This window comes from Lycium ferocissimum, chromosome 4 (assembly GCF_029784015.1).
Source record: "Lycium ferocissimum isolate CSIRO_LF1 chromosome 4, AGI_CSIRO_Lferr_CH_V1, whole genome shotgun sequence".
NCBI classification, from domain to species: Eukaryota; Viridiplantae; Streptophyta; class Magnoliopsida; order Solanales; family Solanaceae; genus Lycium; species Lycium ferocissimum.
Window position 1 is genome coordinate 46,909,167 of NC_081345.1, and position 14,662 is coordinate 46,923,828.

The 14,662-nt window shown below is 33.0% G+C and overlaps 2 protein-coding genes across 2 annotated transcripts; both read left to right on the plus strand.

The window, feature by feature from the left end:
* Nucleotides 1-445: 445 nt before the first annotated feature.
* On the plus strand, nucleotides 446-1,198 carry LOC132054789 (glutaredoxin-C9-like). Its single transcript, XM_059446762.1, has one exon. The coding sequence runs from the start codon at nucleotides 550-552 to the stop codon at nucleotides 985-987; it is 438 nt and encodes a 145-aa protein (XP_059302745.1). The 5' UTR covers nucleotides 446-549; the 3' UTR covers nucleotides 988-1,198.
* A 200-nt stretch (nucleotides 1,199-1,398) lies between these two features.
* On the plus strand, nucleotides 1,399-2,233 carry LOC132054120 (glutaredoxin-C9-like). The gene is made up of 2 exons (XM_059446181.1): nucleotides 1,399-1,440; nucleotides 1,955-2,233. Exons 1-2 carry the CDS (start codon nucleotides 1,399-1,401, stop codon nucleotides 2,231-2,233), a joined length of 321 nt encoding a protein of 106 aa, XP_059302164.1.
* Nucleotides 2,234-14,662: the final 12,429 nt, after the last annotated feature.

A 14,662-nucleotide genomic window follows, 5' to 3' on the forward strand; every position in this document is an offset into this window, starting at 1 on the left:
ATAGAATTACTTATGATGACATTTTATGTGACCTGATTATATAATTAACTTTTAACTCCTCTTTGTCCCTATTTATATAATTAACTTTTAACTCCTCTTTATCCCTATTTATATGGCACATTTCCTTTTTAGTCTCTTCCAAAAAGAATGTCACATTTCTAAGTTTTGTTTTAGACCATAAATTTTAAACTGGGAAGGAAATAGGAGAACTTAAACTCTAACATTGGCAAGCCCCTTGTTCTAGATAATGTGACCTCATGGAGATTCCCACTTTATTTTCAGTATAGGCTAGTCATGACATAGTTTAACGTAAGCCATAACTCATATTACGCGTAAGATCACGTAACTATCGTTGACGTCCATTTTTATATATTTCCTTTCTTAATATTCCACAACACCACCCCCCGCCCCCCCAACCAAAAGACCCAAAACCTATATCTTCATGCTATATATTCATACACATATATACAGATTTTGATATAACACAATCATAGTTGCAATCTTTCCTTTTTCTTACATTCAATTAACTAAAGTACAAAAAATTTCACCATGCAAGAAGCACTTCCATACAAATCATGGAATCTTTTTCCAACAAATCCCACAACTCTAAACAAATCTTCCTCTCTAATGAATCAAACCAATTACTCAAAAGGGGATTTCAAGAACATGGTCACGGAAAACGCCGTTATAGTCTTCGGTCGACGTGGCTGTTGCATGAGCCACGTCATCAAGTGTTTACTTCAGTGTCATGGAGTGAACCCTGTTATTTACGATATTGAAGAAAAAGATGAAAATATGGTGGTGGCGGAGCTGGATTATATCGGTGATAAAACCGCCGGTGGTGACCGGAAAGATGGTCAGTGTTTGCAGTTTCCGGCTGTGTTTATTGGTGGAGAGTTGTTTGGAGGGTTAGATCGGATTATGGCTTCCCATATTACTGGAGAATTGAGTCCTGTTTTGAAACAAGCAGGGGCCTTGTGGCTTTGACTTTTTTGTCCTTTTTCTATTTAATGTACTAAAATTTCCACTAATCCTTACATTACACATTTCTATAATTTGTAGTAGTAATAATAGTAGCTTTTATATTCTCATTTTATCTTGAATGAGAAAATTTGTATCATGGCTTTTGTCTTGAAGAAATAGGACTCTATTGTATCTGAAAATAATTTAATTCTTATATTCCCATTTTATCTTTAATTTAATAAGAATTTTTCTTTATCAACAACACATTTCCAAGAGTCATGATCGGCACTTGATGAGTTACTACCCACTAAATGAACTGTTTTAATTCACTGTCTTTGGTGGTGGGGGTTGTTGCATGAGCTACGTCATCAAGCGTTTACTTGATGTCACAGAGTGAACCCTGGTATTTACGATATTGAAGAAAAAGATGAAACTATGGTGGTGGCGGAGCTGGATTATACAGGTAAAACCGCCAGGGTGACCGGAAAGATGGTCGGAGTTTGCAGTTTCCGGCGGTGTTTATTGGTGGAGGGTTGCATCGGATTATGGCTGCTCATATTAGTGGGGAATTGAGTCCTGTTTTGAAACAAGCTGGGGCCTTGTTTTTGCCCTGTTTTTGTTAATGTACTAAAATTTCTACTAATTCTTACATTACCCGTTTCTATATTTTGTTAAGTAGTACTCCTATAATTTAACTTTGATACTTTTATTTTACTTTTAACAGGAAGATTTGTATCATGATACATTTTCATGAGTCGTGATCGACACCTGACAAGCTACAATCTTTAGGCCAACTGTTTTGCCTTGAAGAAATGACGCAATACTATATTTGAAAATAATTTAATTCTTAAATTTCTCATTTTATTCCAATGAGATTTCTTTTTTTTCTTTTTTTTCTCATCAACGACACATTTTCAAGAGTTGAAATCGAGACCTGACGAGTTACTACCCACTAGACAAACTGATTCAATTGATTATCTTTGGTCGGCAGGGCTATTGCATGAGCCATGTTGTCAAGTGTTTGCTTCAGTGTCTCGGAGTGAATCCTGTTATTTACGATATTGAAGAAAATGATGAAAATATAGTGGTGGCGGAGCTGGATTATATCAGTAAAACCGCTGGTGGTGACTGGAAAGATTGTCGACGTTTGCAGTTTCTAGTGGTTTTTCTCGAAGGTGAGTTGTTTGGAGGATTGGATCGGATTATGGCAGCTCATATTAGTGGGGAATTGAGTCCTGTTTTGAAACAAGCCGGGGCCTTGTGGCTTTGATTTATTGCCCTGTCTTTTTAATATACTCCCTCCATCTTAATTTACGTGTCACCTTTCAGATTTTGAAATTCCAACAAGTCTTTCTTTGACCGAAATTTTTTCATATATCTTTTATATATTTTAAATTGTCAATTATTGTGAATTAAAGTACTTTGTATTACGCAATTTCGAGATATGTAAATTTTGTTTAAAAACTTAAAGATTTCATGCCTGAATTCACGATCAAATTTAAATTGTTTGACTCTCAAAATTTGAACTGTGCCACATAACTTATGACAGAGGGAGTACTAAATTTCCTACTAATTCTTACGGTACACATTTCTATATTTTGTACTAATAATTTAACTTTTATATTCTCATTTTATTTTTAATGAGAAGATTTATATCTTGATACATTTTCATGAGTCGCGACCGGCACCTGACGAGCTGCTACTTCTAGGCGAAACGTTTTGTCCTCAAAAAATGACGCATTACTATATTTAAAAATAATTTAATTCTTATATAGTCATTTTACCCTTATGTTTTCTTTTTATCAACGTCACATTTTCAAGAGTCACGATCAATACCTCACGAACTACTACCCACTAAGCAAATTGTTTCAATTCACAATCTTCTCCTGGGCCGGCTGTTGCATGAACCATGTCGTGAAGCGTTTGCTCACTAGTTAAAGAAACACGAATTAGCTATAGACAAGTTATGTAGCTACACTGCAAAATATGTCGCTAATCTTATTTAGCGACGGATTGGCAAGAACAAATCAAAAGTTTTTGTTAGCCACAAGCATTTAGTGATGGATTAATGATGAAGTTTGGAGGAGAGTTGTTTGGAGGATTGGATCGGATTATGGCGGCTCATATTAGTGGAGAATTCAATCCTGTTTTGAAACAATCAGGGACCTTGTGGCTTTGATTTATTGTCCTGTTTTTGTTAATTACTCTAATATAATTTCTGCTAATTCTTACATTAAAATCTCTTTGCTTTCTTCTTTTTCTTTTTGAAAGTAAATCTGTGATTTCTAATTTGATTTAAGTTATGTACACGACTTTTTAAATATTTTTTGGCCACAAATTTAACCTTAATAGCAAGTTAAGTTAACATATTTTAATTATTAATTTACCAGTTAATACTATTTATTATAAACATTTGTCTGTTACTATCTTATACTCTCTGTTTTTCAATTTATTTATCTTACTTTCCTTTTTAGTTTTCTTAAAAAAGAATATCAATGAAGTAAACTGGTTAAATTGTCAAGTCAAAGGAAGAAATGCAGGAATGGAGATATATAGAACGGCAACGGAAGGAGTTTGGTAGTATAGAAAACTAAGGATGTGAATGTCTCAATTTTGTTTTGCTTCTTTTACTTTGTTTGAGCTGTAAATTTCACTTGGTAATAAAATCAACTTTATTATTAAAATAAAAATGTCACTTTGTATATATAGTAACTCTTTAATTTCAAAATTTCACATGATATGTTTAAGATCACAAGATTCAAATGATAAATTGATACATTAGACACATTTTTAATTTAAGACCACAAGATTCAACAATGTATTTTGTTTTCTTAAACACAGTATCTTGTCAAACTTTATATGTTTGGCCAATTTTCTCAAAGGTCAAAAGTGCTTATTTAAATAAAAGACACTTATTTTAAAGAATGAAGGTGTTCGGCCGAGATTTTAATGAAGAAAATAAGTGTTGTTAATTAGTAACAAAAAATTGAAAAAAAGTAGATTCTCTAAAAAATAAATACTTTGATTCTTTTAGGACAAAAAACCCGTATATCAGGAATTTATACTTATCAAATTTACTTAGCAGTAATTTCCTTTTTTGATAATTTGACACTTACAAATACTTAATGAATATATTGGTCAACTACAAACTACTAACAGAAGCACTATTTAAATGATTTAGTCAAACACTAATTGTTATTCTATTAAAACACCTTCTTTTTTTACCAAATAGCATTTCCAATAAGAAATACTTCTCAAAATAAATTGATTTCATCATCCCAAATAGGCTCTAAGACATATAAAATGAAAGAGAGGGAATAAATAATTTTTCTATAATAATATCGGTGCATGTAACAACTCTTAAAAGTGAACTATGGCGAATTTAAATTTGAATATCGAGGTTTGACTTAATAAACGAAAGATTATGGACGCTTCTTAGATTTGGAAGGTTGAATCTGTGTTCTAGATGCTTTGGTTGTTGCCAGTAAATTGCAGTATTTGACATTTCATGGCTTTCCACTTGACTTTTGGAATTAAGAGAATGGTGGTTACCTATATTTTATCTGATTAATTATCATCATGATTAAATAATTATATTTTATCTGAATTACAAGAGATCGTCATCTTTATGCATAAAAGGTTTGGAAATAAAGAGGTCTAAAAAAGTTAATTTCTTCTATTTAAATTGTAAATGATCATAAGAGATCATTTCCTCAATTGAAAGCTAATAATCTACTTCTACAGAATGCTTATTATTTGTTGTATTGATCCTATTTTACCATTCATGTCTCGATAAAATGATAAAAGCAATAATAAGTACAGAAATTAAGAGAAATTTTTTTTTTGACGCCCTACTTGGCGGAATATAATTTTCCGACAAAGGGAAGCGATTAAACCCCTCAAGGGGCCGGGTAGCGGGTCAGAGGGTGGGCTGTTAGTGTTGGGCCTGTTTGTCGAAGCAACTTGATGGGCTATGATTCCTTCCGGCCCAAAAAATCATCGATACCTTTAACTCTACATGTTGAAAGCATAAGTAAGTCCCTTTTTTTTTCTTTTTTTTCTTTTTTTTTGCGCGGCTTGCCCATCAAAGCCACTGGTATTTAATTTTTGCCCTTAGCCTAATACCCGGCCTAAGGTTCTGGGTTCAAACCCAGGCTCAGTAAAAAAAAAAATAGCAAGGGAGAGTTTCGTAGCAAAATTAGGCTTATTCGGACAAAAGTTAGGCCTTAATGTAGAGTTTGCAAAAATTCCAGCTGAGTAAAAAAAAAAAGCCTTATGCCTAAAGGCAAAACTCTGTCTTCAGTAGAGTTCCCTGCCTTGCACAGTTTAGGTAGAAGGTTCAAATCATTACAGTAAGTATCATTTTCCCCTCTCCCTTTTCCCCTCCCCTCCGGATAAATGAAAAGACAACCCCGTTCTACACTTTATCATGACAAAAGTCATGCCTTGTCTATTCCTCCAAATACCATTTGCCTTTTTCTCAGCCAACCAGCAAAACGACGTTAGATACCTTTTAGCTAGCATATGCTAAAAAGAACAAGTAAATACCCATCTCGTGGTGTATTATAAAAAACTCACCCCCTTCCCCCCTCCTCTACAAGAAGAGAAAAAATAAAATCAATTTGAACCAAAAAACAAAATGTGAACTACTAGTGATGAAGGCAAAAGTGGGCAATAGGGAAGAGGAAACTCACCTCCTCCATGGTTTAATTTCTTCTTCTTTCTGGACTTAGAAAGTGAGCGTGGACGAAGAAGATATGCTCGGCCTATTTTGTGTTTTTCACCCTCAACAGCACACTCGCCCCCCATTTGACTCCTTTTTTCCTTATTCATTGTTTCTTGCTCTGTAGAACAACTCACATCATCATCAAAATCACTTCTTATATCATCAGATTGGCTAGAACCTGATGATTCCTTCACCAAAAATCATTTTCTTTGGGGTCGTTATTATCCTCATCACTTGAAGCTTCAAATCTTGACTTTTAGAAGATTCTGTTATATCAGTAAACACTTGTGACTATCAACAAAGTCCGATTTAGTAAGATTAATCGGTTCCCCTGATTTCCGCCCCTCGGTAGGCCCGCTGTCCTACACATGCTTGAGGTAGATAAAATAACCTCATCTGTTGCATTAAACATAGCTAAGAATTGAAACAAATAAATAAATCAATCCATTCTATATATGTTAACTTTTATTTAGCCAACACTTAAACAACCCCTATTCAATTACACATTAATGAAATAGCATTACTCATTTAGGTACAAATCATAACTCACGAACATTAGCTAATTGTTGCTTCCACCCAACTTCCGGGAGGCCGACCCCTTATACGCGAGTCCGGAGCCTAAAGGGCACTAAAATGCACAAAATAAACCAAAAAGGGTGCTCCATTCCACAATATACCAAAAGGGGTATAACGTGGAGGGGCCAACGTTATACCCCAAACAAAAAAAAAAAAAAATTCACTGTTAGAACCAAAAAAAAAAAAAAAAAAAGTATAACGTGGATCAGTCCACGTTATACAATCCTTATTCATCCTACACAAGCAAACATCATTGTCATTGTCATATATATTGTATATCATTGTCATTGTCACATATATTGTATAACGTGGACTGACATTTGTATAACGTGGATCAGTCCACGTTATACAATATATATCATTTTACCCCCAACGTTTTACAAAAATAGTTTGTAAAACATTGGCGATTTAAATCATGTCAGGAATTTGCTTTTTTTAATAAAAAAAAAATTTGATGATTTTTAATTTTTAACTCAAACATACCCCACAAGTCATATAATAATTAACTCAAACAAATATTTTAACTCATACAATAATTAAATATGTGTTATATATGCGAACATAAAAAAAAATACTAAAATATAAGTTAAATAAACGTCACACATTAACTGAGTAGTAAATGTTAAAATACATACGTTTTTAAATGGCACAAGACATATTATATATTCTTGGAAGATTACATAAGGAAACAACGATCGCACAACTTAGGAAAAAACATAAGAACCAACAAGCAACAACAACTACTGATTTCTGTCGGGGCAGCGATTCTTGTTATGACCTGTTTGCTTGCATGTGGTTCTTATGTTTTTTCCTAAGTTGTACGATCGTTGTTTCCTTATGTAATCTTCCAAGAATATATAAAATGTCTTGTGCCGTTTAATAACGTATGTAATTTAACATTTACTACTTAGTTAATGTGTGATGTTTATTTAACTTATATTTTAGGTTTTTTTTTTATGTTCGCATATATAACACATATTTAATTATTGTATGAGTTAAAATATTTGTTTGAGTTAATTATTATATGACTTGTGGCGTATGTTTGAGTTAAATTAAAAAATCACTGAAATTTTTTTTATTAAAAAAACAGCCGGATATAATTTAAATCAGGCGAACATTTTACAAACTATTTTTGTAAAACATTGGGGGTAAAATATATATGACAATGACAATGATGTTTGCTGCTGCAGGATGAATAAGGATTGTATACGTGGACTGATCCACGTTATACTTTAAAATTAATTTTTTTTTTTTTTTTGGTGCAACAGCTGAAATTTTTTTGGGGTATAACGTTGGCCCCTCCACGTTATACCCCTTTTGGTATATTGTGGAATGAAGCACCCCTTTTGGTTTATTTTGTGCATTTTAATGCCCTTTAGGCTCCGGACTCCCTTATGTGCTTTGGCCTACGAGTGATGTACCACTTGATGGGTTACTAGAAAAAGGGGACAATGCTAAAGATATGTTGGTCCCTTCAGGATCATATTGCCTAGGCCTGCCTCTCTTCTTTTTCACTAGATCGCTACCAGTACGTAGTGAATTACTGGGTTTTTATCATTTATATAGGAATTAAAGAATTATTGTACTATTATATCAACCCTCGAAATTAAGGGCTAGTTTAGTTGTTGAGTTCCTTGCCTTGCACAGTTTAGGCAAAGGGTTCAAACACCATCACTATGTAGTAAGTATCATTTTCCCCTCACCCAAAAATCCTTATCTTCGGGGTCTTCATTGTCCTCTTCACTTGAAGTTCAGATCTCGACTAAGAAGATTCAGTTGAATCAGTAAAATCTTGTGATTTATCAACAAAATCCAATTTAGTAAGATCAATCGGCTCCTCTGATTTCCGCCACTGATCACTAGGCCTCACTGTCCTACACATGCTTGAGGTAGATGAAACAACCTCATCTGTTGCATTCAACATAGGACTTCTCAACCCACAGAGCCCACATTGGACCAAAATCCTGAACCCGATCTAGTATTTACAACAGATCCTTCAACAGCCTCTCCTATGATAATAACATCAGCATCAGCATCAGCATCAACATCAAAATCATCATCATCACCACCACCACCAGCATCAGTATCATCTATATAAACAGCTGCTTGAAAAGCTCATGGGAAGATATATCCTCTAAATTGTCCAGAATAGTTTCCCTACAGAAGTCACCACCATAAAGTTCCTTTAAATAAATCAAAACACATTCTTTAGATCTTCTACGTTGACCTGGAACTTAAAAACTTACACAGCCAAATCCTTATCCAAGAGAGGAGTTTCTCTAACAGCTGGCAGTGGCTTCCCATAGTTCGCACCACAAGTTGCCTAAAAACATCAATCCGCAGAACTTGTCAGATAAAGTTCTGCCTATGTCTAGTTAAGAGATTATAGACAAGCTATCAGGATATGCAGAGTCACATATTGTAGAATGGTTCAAAACTTCAAATGCATGAAGCTTCAATGTTACAGGTGCGCAGTTCACAACTCCCTGAAAGGAGGAAGCAAGTGATTGATAAATTCTAGTACAAGTATTTTAACTTCAGATGAATCACTGCGCCTAGAATACGCACACTTCTTCCACCTTTTCTGCTTGGAATGCGCTCAACGATAGTTTGTGCTTATCACGTTATCAACAATCATAACGCAACCGTGAGTAATCTTGAGGATAAGAGGACAGTGCAAACTTAGTGCAAGTTTGTATTTTGTTCCATGCACAAGAAAATTGAAACCATAAAATATCCCAAATACCACTTCCACCAACTAGTTTAAAAAAATACTCTTCTACAACCTGCTTAGCTTTATGAGTAAGTGAATAGACCCCTCGTCACACCTAGAACTGCTACACGTACTCAAAAGAATGTTTCTTCTACTAAGACCCACTGGAGTTACTAGACTACTTGAATGGACAAGTGGAGAAAGCTACCATTTTGGAAGGTTCTGTCTCATTTGTGCTAAATGACCTATAGTTGTTTCTCATGTATTTACAACAAGTGCACTAGTATCTTAGCAGCTTCCTTTTTTAATAAATAGCCTATCGTATGGCCTAGTCTGTGTGATTATAAGAATAGAATTGCTGCAATTTAAAATTAACTGCTTTCATTGATGTAACTAAATGAAGTGCATGCATATGTGATATGTTATGCAGAAATCTATTATTTATATTTTATCGCGAATAAAATATGGAATGAGAAAATGACAAAATTAACTCTCATAACAGTAAGATTTTTGTTTATTCTGTTTAACGAATTTTAGCCGTACGTCTTCCTCAGACTCTATAATTAAGGAAATGAAGAGAGTAATAAACAAAAACTTTGGGGCGTTTCGATAATTTCAAATACTTTTGGGGATGTTAAGTACTTGGGCTAATATTTGTTCAACTTAAGCTGCTTAAGGGGCAGGAGCCGATCGGTAAAAGTTATGGTTTCAGTTGAACCCGAAGTTTTGGCTCAAATTCTATACATGCGTCAAAAATTTTACTAAATACTCCCTCTATTTCATTTTACCTTTGCCTTATACTAAAAATAGATTTTTCTTTTTACTTGTCTATTTTAACAAATGAAGAGAGTTTTTTTTTTTTCATATTACCTTTAGTATTAAATAACTACATAAAGTACTAGTAGTCAAATTTAGAATTCCATAGATTCACTAATAAAGTTAGTTAGTAAAGTACACCCCTAATAAAGCTTTCAAAATATATTGGTAAAACACAAATAACTAACTTTACTAAACTACTAAAAAAAGTGCTACTCAAATGATTAATCAAATATAACTTATGTTCTCTCAAAATACCTTTTTTAAATAGCGCTTTCAATAAAAAATATTTCTCAAAATAAGTTGGTTTCGGCATCTTGGCTAAACAGTTTTGAGACACATAAAATGTAATAGGGAGAATAAGTAATCAGATTGTATAAGTATTTTTTATAATACTGTTAGTGCAGGTCACAACTCTAAAAACTGAAATATGACGAATTTAAATTTGAATATGGGGGTTTGGCTTAATAAAGGAAAGATTATGGAAGCTTCTTACATTAAGGTTGAGTCTGTGTTCTAGATGTTTTGTTTGGTGCCAATAAATTGTATTGACATTTTGAGGCTTTCACCTTGACTTTTGGAATTAACAGAATGGTGGTTAACTCTAGTTTATCTGATTAATTATCGTCATGATTGATTAGTTATATTTTATCTGATTATCGTCTTGATTATTATTGTCATGATTGATTATATTCTTTTTAGAAGAGATTTTTATTTAGCCTCAACTTGATTTTGAAATTAAAAGAATGGGGGTTACCTATATTTATCTGATTAATTATCGTCATGATTGATTAATTATATTTTATCTGATTATCGTCTTGATCATTATTGTCATGATTGATTATACTCTTTTTATATGGGATTTTAATTTTTATACATAAGAGATCTGAAAATAACACACAACAAATCTAAAAAAAAAAAAATTCTTCTATTCATATTGTGAGTAAAAGTTCATTTCCTCAATTAGAAGTAGATTATTCACTTCTACAGAATGCTCATTATTTCTTGTATTGATCCTATTTTTCCATTCTTGTCTCGATAAAATGGTAAAAGCCATAATTTAAAGTACATAAATTTTGAGAAAAAAATTGTTTTACGTCTTACTTGGCAGAATATAATTTTCCGACAAAGGGGAACGATTAGACCCCTTCAAAGGGGGCGGGTAGCAAGTTAGAGGGTGGGCTGTTAGTGTTGGGCCTGTTTGTCGAAGCAGCTTGATGGGCTATGATTCCTTCCGGCCCAAAAAATCATCTATACCTTTAACTCTACATGTTCGAAAACATAAAGTTATTCACAAAACGGCATTGATTATTTAATTGAATTGGTGCAGCCAGAATACAATGAGGGATTCAAAATACTCGAACTTGAACAAATTGTGAAATAAACTTCTTTTATATAAAGTTGATTTAAAAGTTTATATATGACAACAACGACATACCCAGTATAATCTCAAAAGTGGGGTCTAACAATTTACATACATACAATAAAATTATTTTGCGCTAATTTTATAATATGATTTCCAAAGATGTTTATACATATTTATTACTTAATCATATTATATCTCATGACCCCCTCCCCCTCATGTGTGGGTTTGTTCTTTTTCATGAGTCAATCACGCTATAATTTTTTACTAATAAGTGGCAGTAAATTCAAGCCCGAAATTTTCTAATACCATATTGAAGTGCATGACCATTTCTAACTAGTACACAAAGGGAAACCGAAGAAGAAAAACTTTAAGTATCCTTTCCCTTTGAAATAATTGCACGGTTTTCCCTTCAAACGTGTTGGTCTTTAATTTTTGCATTCAAATGGGTTGCTTTTTAATTTTTCCCTTCAAAATCAAATTTATGTCTATCGGGCATAAGTACAAGGGTGTGAGGGCATAACTTATGAAATATTATGATGCAAAAATATAAATTTATGACTCGCGAAAAGTTATTTATTGAGGAGCTAAAATTAAAGACTAGCACAAAATAGGGACAAAAGTGTAAATGACCATTTCCGTTTCTAAAGAGAGAAAAAACTTAATAAAGAGTTGACAAGATGTAATGTTAATTGATTTGTCCCTGACACACTCATCTTTCAATTATTATTACCATTTAATCTAATCACCCATCACCACACAGAAGAAACGTACAACAACCATGGGGTCACTCAGTACAATAGCCGGTCTTCACAAGATAATTTATGAGTTTGGGTGTGAGACTATGGTTGTTTGATTTTAACACTTTACTTATTATTTACTTTATATATATATTCCTCCTATTCCAACTTGAGAAAGAAAAGAATTTTTTTAAAAATTGTGACCTTAAACAAGCATAATATTGATGTTCATATAAGAACTCCTCATTAAAGGTAAAAATAGAAAGTTAAAGTTGAATTAGTTAGAAATTAATATCCGCAATTGCAAATAGAAGTTGTGGAGGCAGATCTATGAGACGAATCAGCCAGTTACCGGCCTGGCTCGGCCTGAATGAATAAGGAGAGAAGAAATTGCACGGTTTGCGCCCTTTAAATGAATTGGTCTTAATTTGGCCCTTCAAATAGGATGATCTTTAATTTTTATCCTTCAAAATCGAACTTATGAAGTATAAATTCTTTAAGGACGCGAGACATAACTTGTGAGATATTATGATGCGGAAATATAAACTTATGCCTCGCGAAAAGTTATTTGTTAGTATGAGGGACAAAAATCAAAGACCGGCACAAATAGGGGCATAAGTGCCAATGACCCCATTTGGTTCAATAGCAGAAGGAGGATTGGAATTAGGTTGGCTTTTGCACGGATTTCCTTTTAAACGTACTGGTTTTTAATTTTTTCCCCTTATACATGTGGTCTTTAATTTTTGCCCTTGCTGCTCATTTAATGAAAATTTCCAGACCTATTGCGCTCAACATAAGTTTTGTTACGATTTTATCTTTGAAAATTGAACTTTTGTCTCGCTCGGCACAAGTTATGTTGGAATTAAGTAATGCGGCGTAAGTTGTGTAGTATTTTTCAGATTATATTGAGTGTTGAAAGTTTTATCTTTTCTGGCATAACTTGTGAGAATGTTATGATACATATGCTGAGCGAAATCTAAACCTATGCCCATTTTTTCAGATTATGTTAAGTGTTGAAAGTTTTGTCTTATCCGGCATAACTTGTGGGATGTTATGATATATATGCCCAAGCTAAGGCCCCGTTTGGACATGGTTTGAAATCATGTTTGGACATGTAAATTTTGATATTTTAAGGAGTATTTTCTCTTATAGATATAAAAACCCCACAAGTTGTAAAAACTATCAAAACATTCTCAATTCTTATACAATCTTACCAAATGAGCAAGTCATAGTTCATAACAAAAAGAATACGCTAATTCAGAACAACCGGCTCAAAATTAATACTAGAAGACCTTTCTAAAAATACAACATCAATTGATCAAATTTTAGTTCGATAAATAAAATTAAACTATGAGTCTTTTTACAAAATTAGAAGGTTGGTAAACATAAATAAAATTTGGTGGAAGTTAATGAGATTGATAAATGATTGTTGGGGGTAATTGTTAAAAATATATACCAACTTATGGGTCTTTTTTTACAAAATATAAACTTATAAGTTAAATTTTATATTTTAAAAAGTTGAACTGAAATTTCAAACCCCAAATCATGCCTTTTAGATGATTTGGGATTTAAAATCATAATTCAAACGTACGTCAAACACCGCTTTGAAAACTCATTTACCAAACGCCTACTAAATGTAAATTTTGCCTAGCAAAATCTAAACTATGCCGCGGTAAAAATGCTGAAGAGGGACATTTGTGCTAATGACCTACTACTGGATGGTGTGGGCCTGTGGGGGTGGGATAAGTTCGATAGCTGGACCACAACCGGCCCATTAATTGGCCCACCGACTGACCCAGCCCCGCCTAAGTTCATGCACCTTTTTCACTCTCTTGCTGTCAAAAATAAAACAATAATATCATTTTCATTTAGAATGTTTCGAATATTATTATCACGTGTTTGGGCCATTTAATGGCGATGTTACATAATTATTGCAATATTAGAGATAGAGAAAATTAGAAAAAAATAAGCAATTAAAAGAAGAAGACAAAAAGAGGATGAAGAAAACATCTAAACAGATTTACTGGACCCTCTCATAAGAAAAGCATCAGGTTCTTTTGAACAAATACTTTCTATGGGGTGGGCATGGTATGACAGATACCGATTATCATATCGAAATCGAATTTTTTTATACTACGGTTTCAATATTATGATATTTGATACGGTATTTGGTATGCATTTTTAAAAAGTTTGGTATTCGGTACAGTATTCGGTATTCATAAAGAAAGTACCAAAATACCGAACACCATAATACCAAAATACTGAACATCATACCAAAATATATAATTACATATACAATTCATATATCTTAGTATTATAATACTAACAAATAGATAAACTAGTATTATTAGAAAACTAATTGTTTAAACGTTGGAACTTTGACTACTCTATCTTGATTTAAATGTCTCTTTTGTGTAATTGATTTACGAAAGATATTGTCTTACTTTCTTTTGAATATTTTTACATGTGCAAGGTGTTTAGGATATAATAATTGAGACGTTTCTTAAGTACCGGAAGTCATAATTCTCCACGATATGAGTATATGTAAGTCAAAGTCGGACAAATTATGGTACCGATTTACCGTACCGTAAAATACCGAAACTGAACTTTAAAATACCGAAACATACTTAATTAATTTGGTACGGTAATGGTATAGTATTTTTTAAAATCGAAAACCGAAATTTTAAATACCATACCATGTCCACCCCTACTTTCAATGTAGAATATAAAATTGTATGTAAAATTAACTAAAATTGTAATAAATA

Coding starts and splice junctions, on each gene's coding strand:
- LOC132054120 (XM_059446181.1), top strand. CDS start 1,399: ATGGTGGTGGCGGAGCTGGATTATACAGGTAAAACCGCCAGG. Junction 1,441..1,954: donor ATACAGGTAAAACCGCCAGG/GTGACCGGAAAG, acceptor TTTGGTCGGCAG/GGCTATTGCATGAGCCATGT.
- LOC132054789 (XM_059446762.1), top strand. CDS start 550: ATGCAAGAAGCACTTCCATACAAATCATGGAATCTTTTTCCAACAAAT.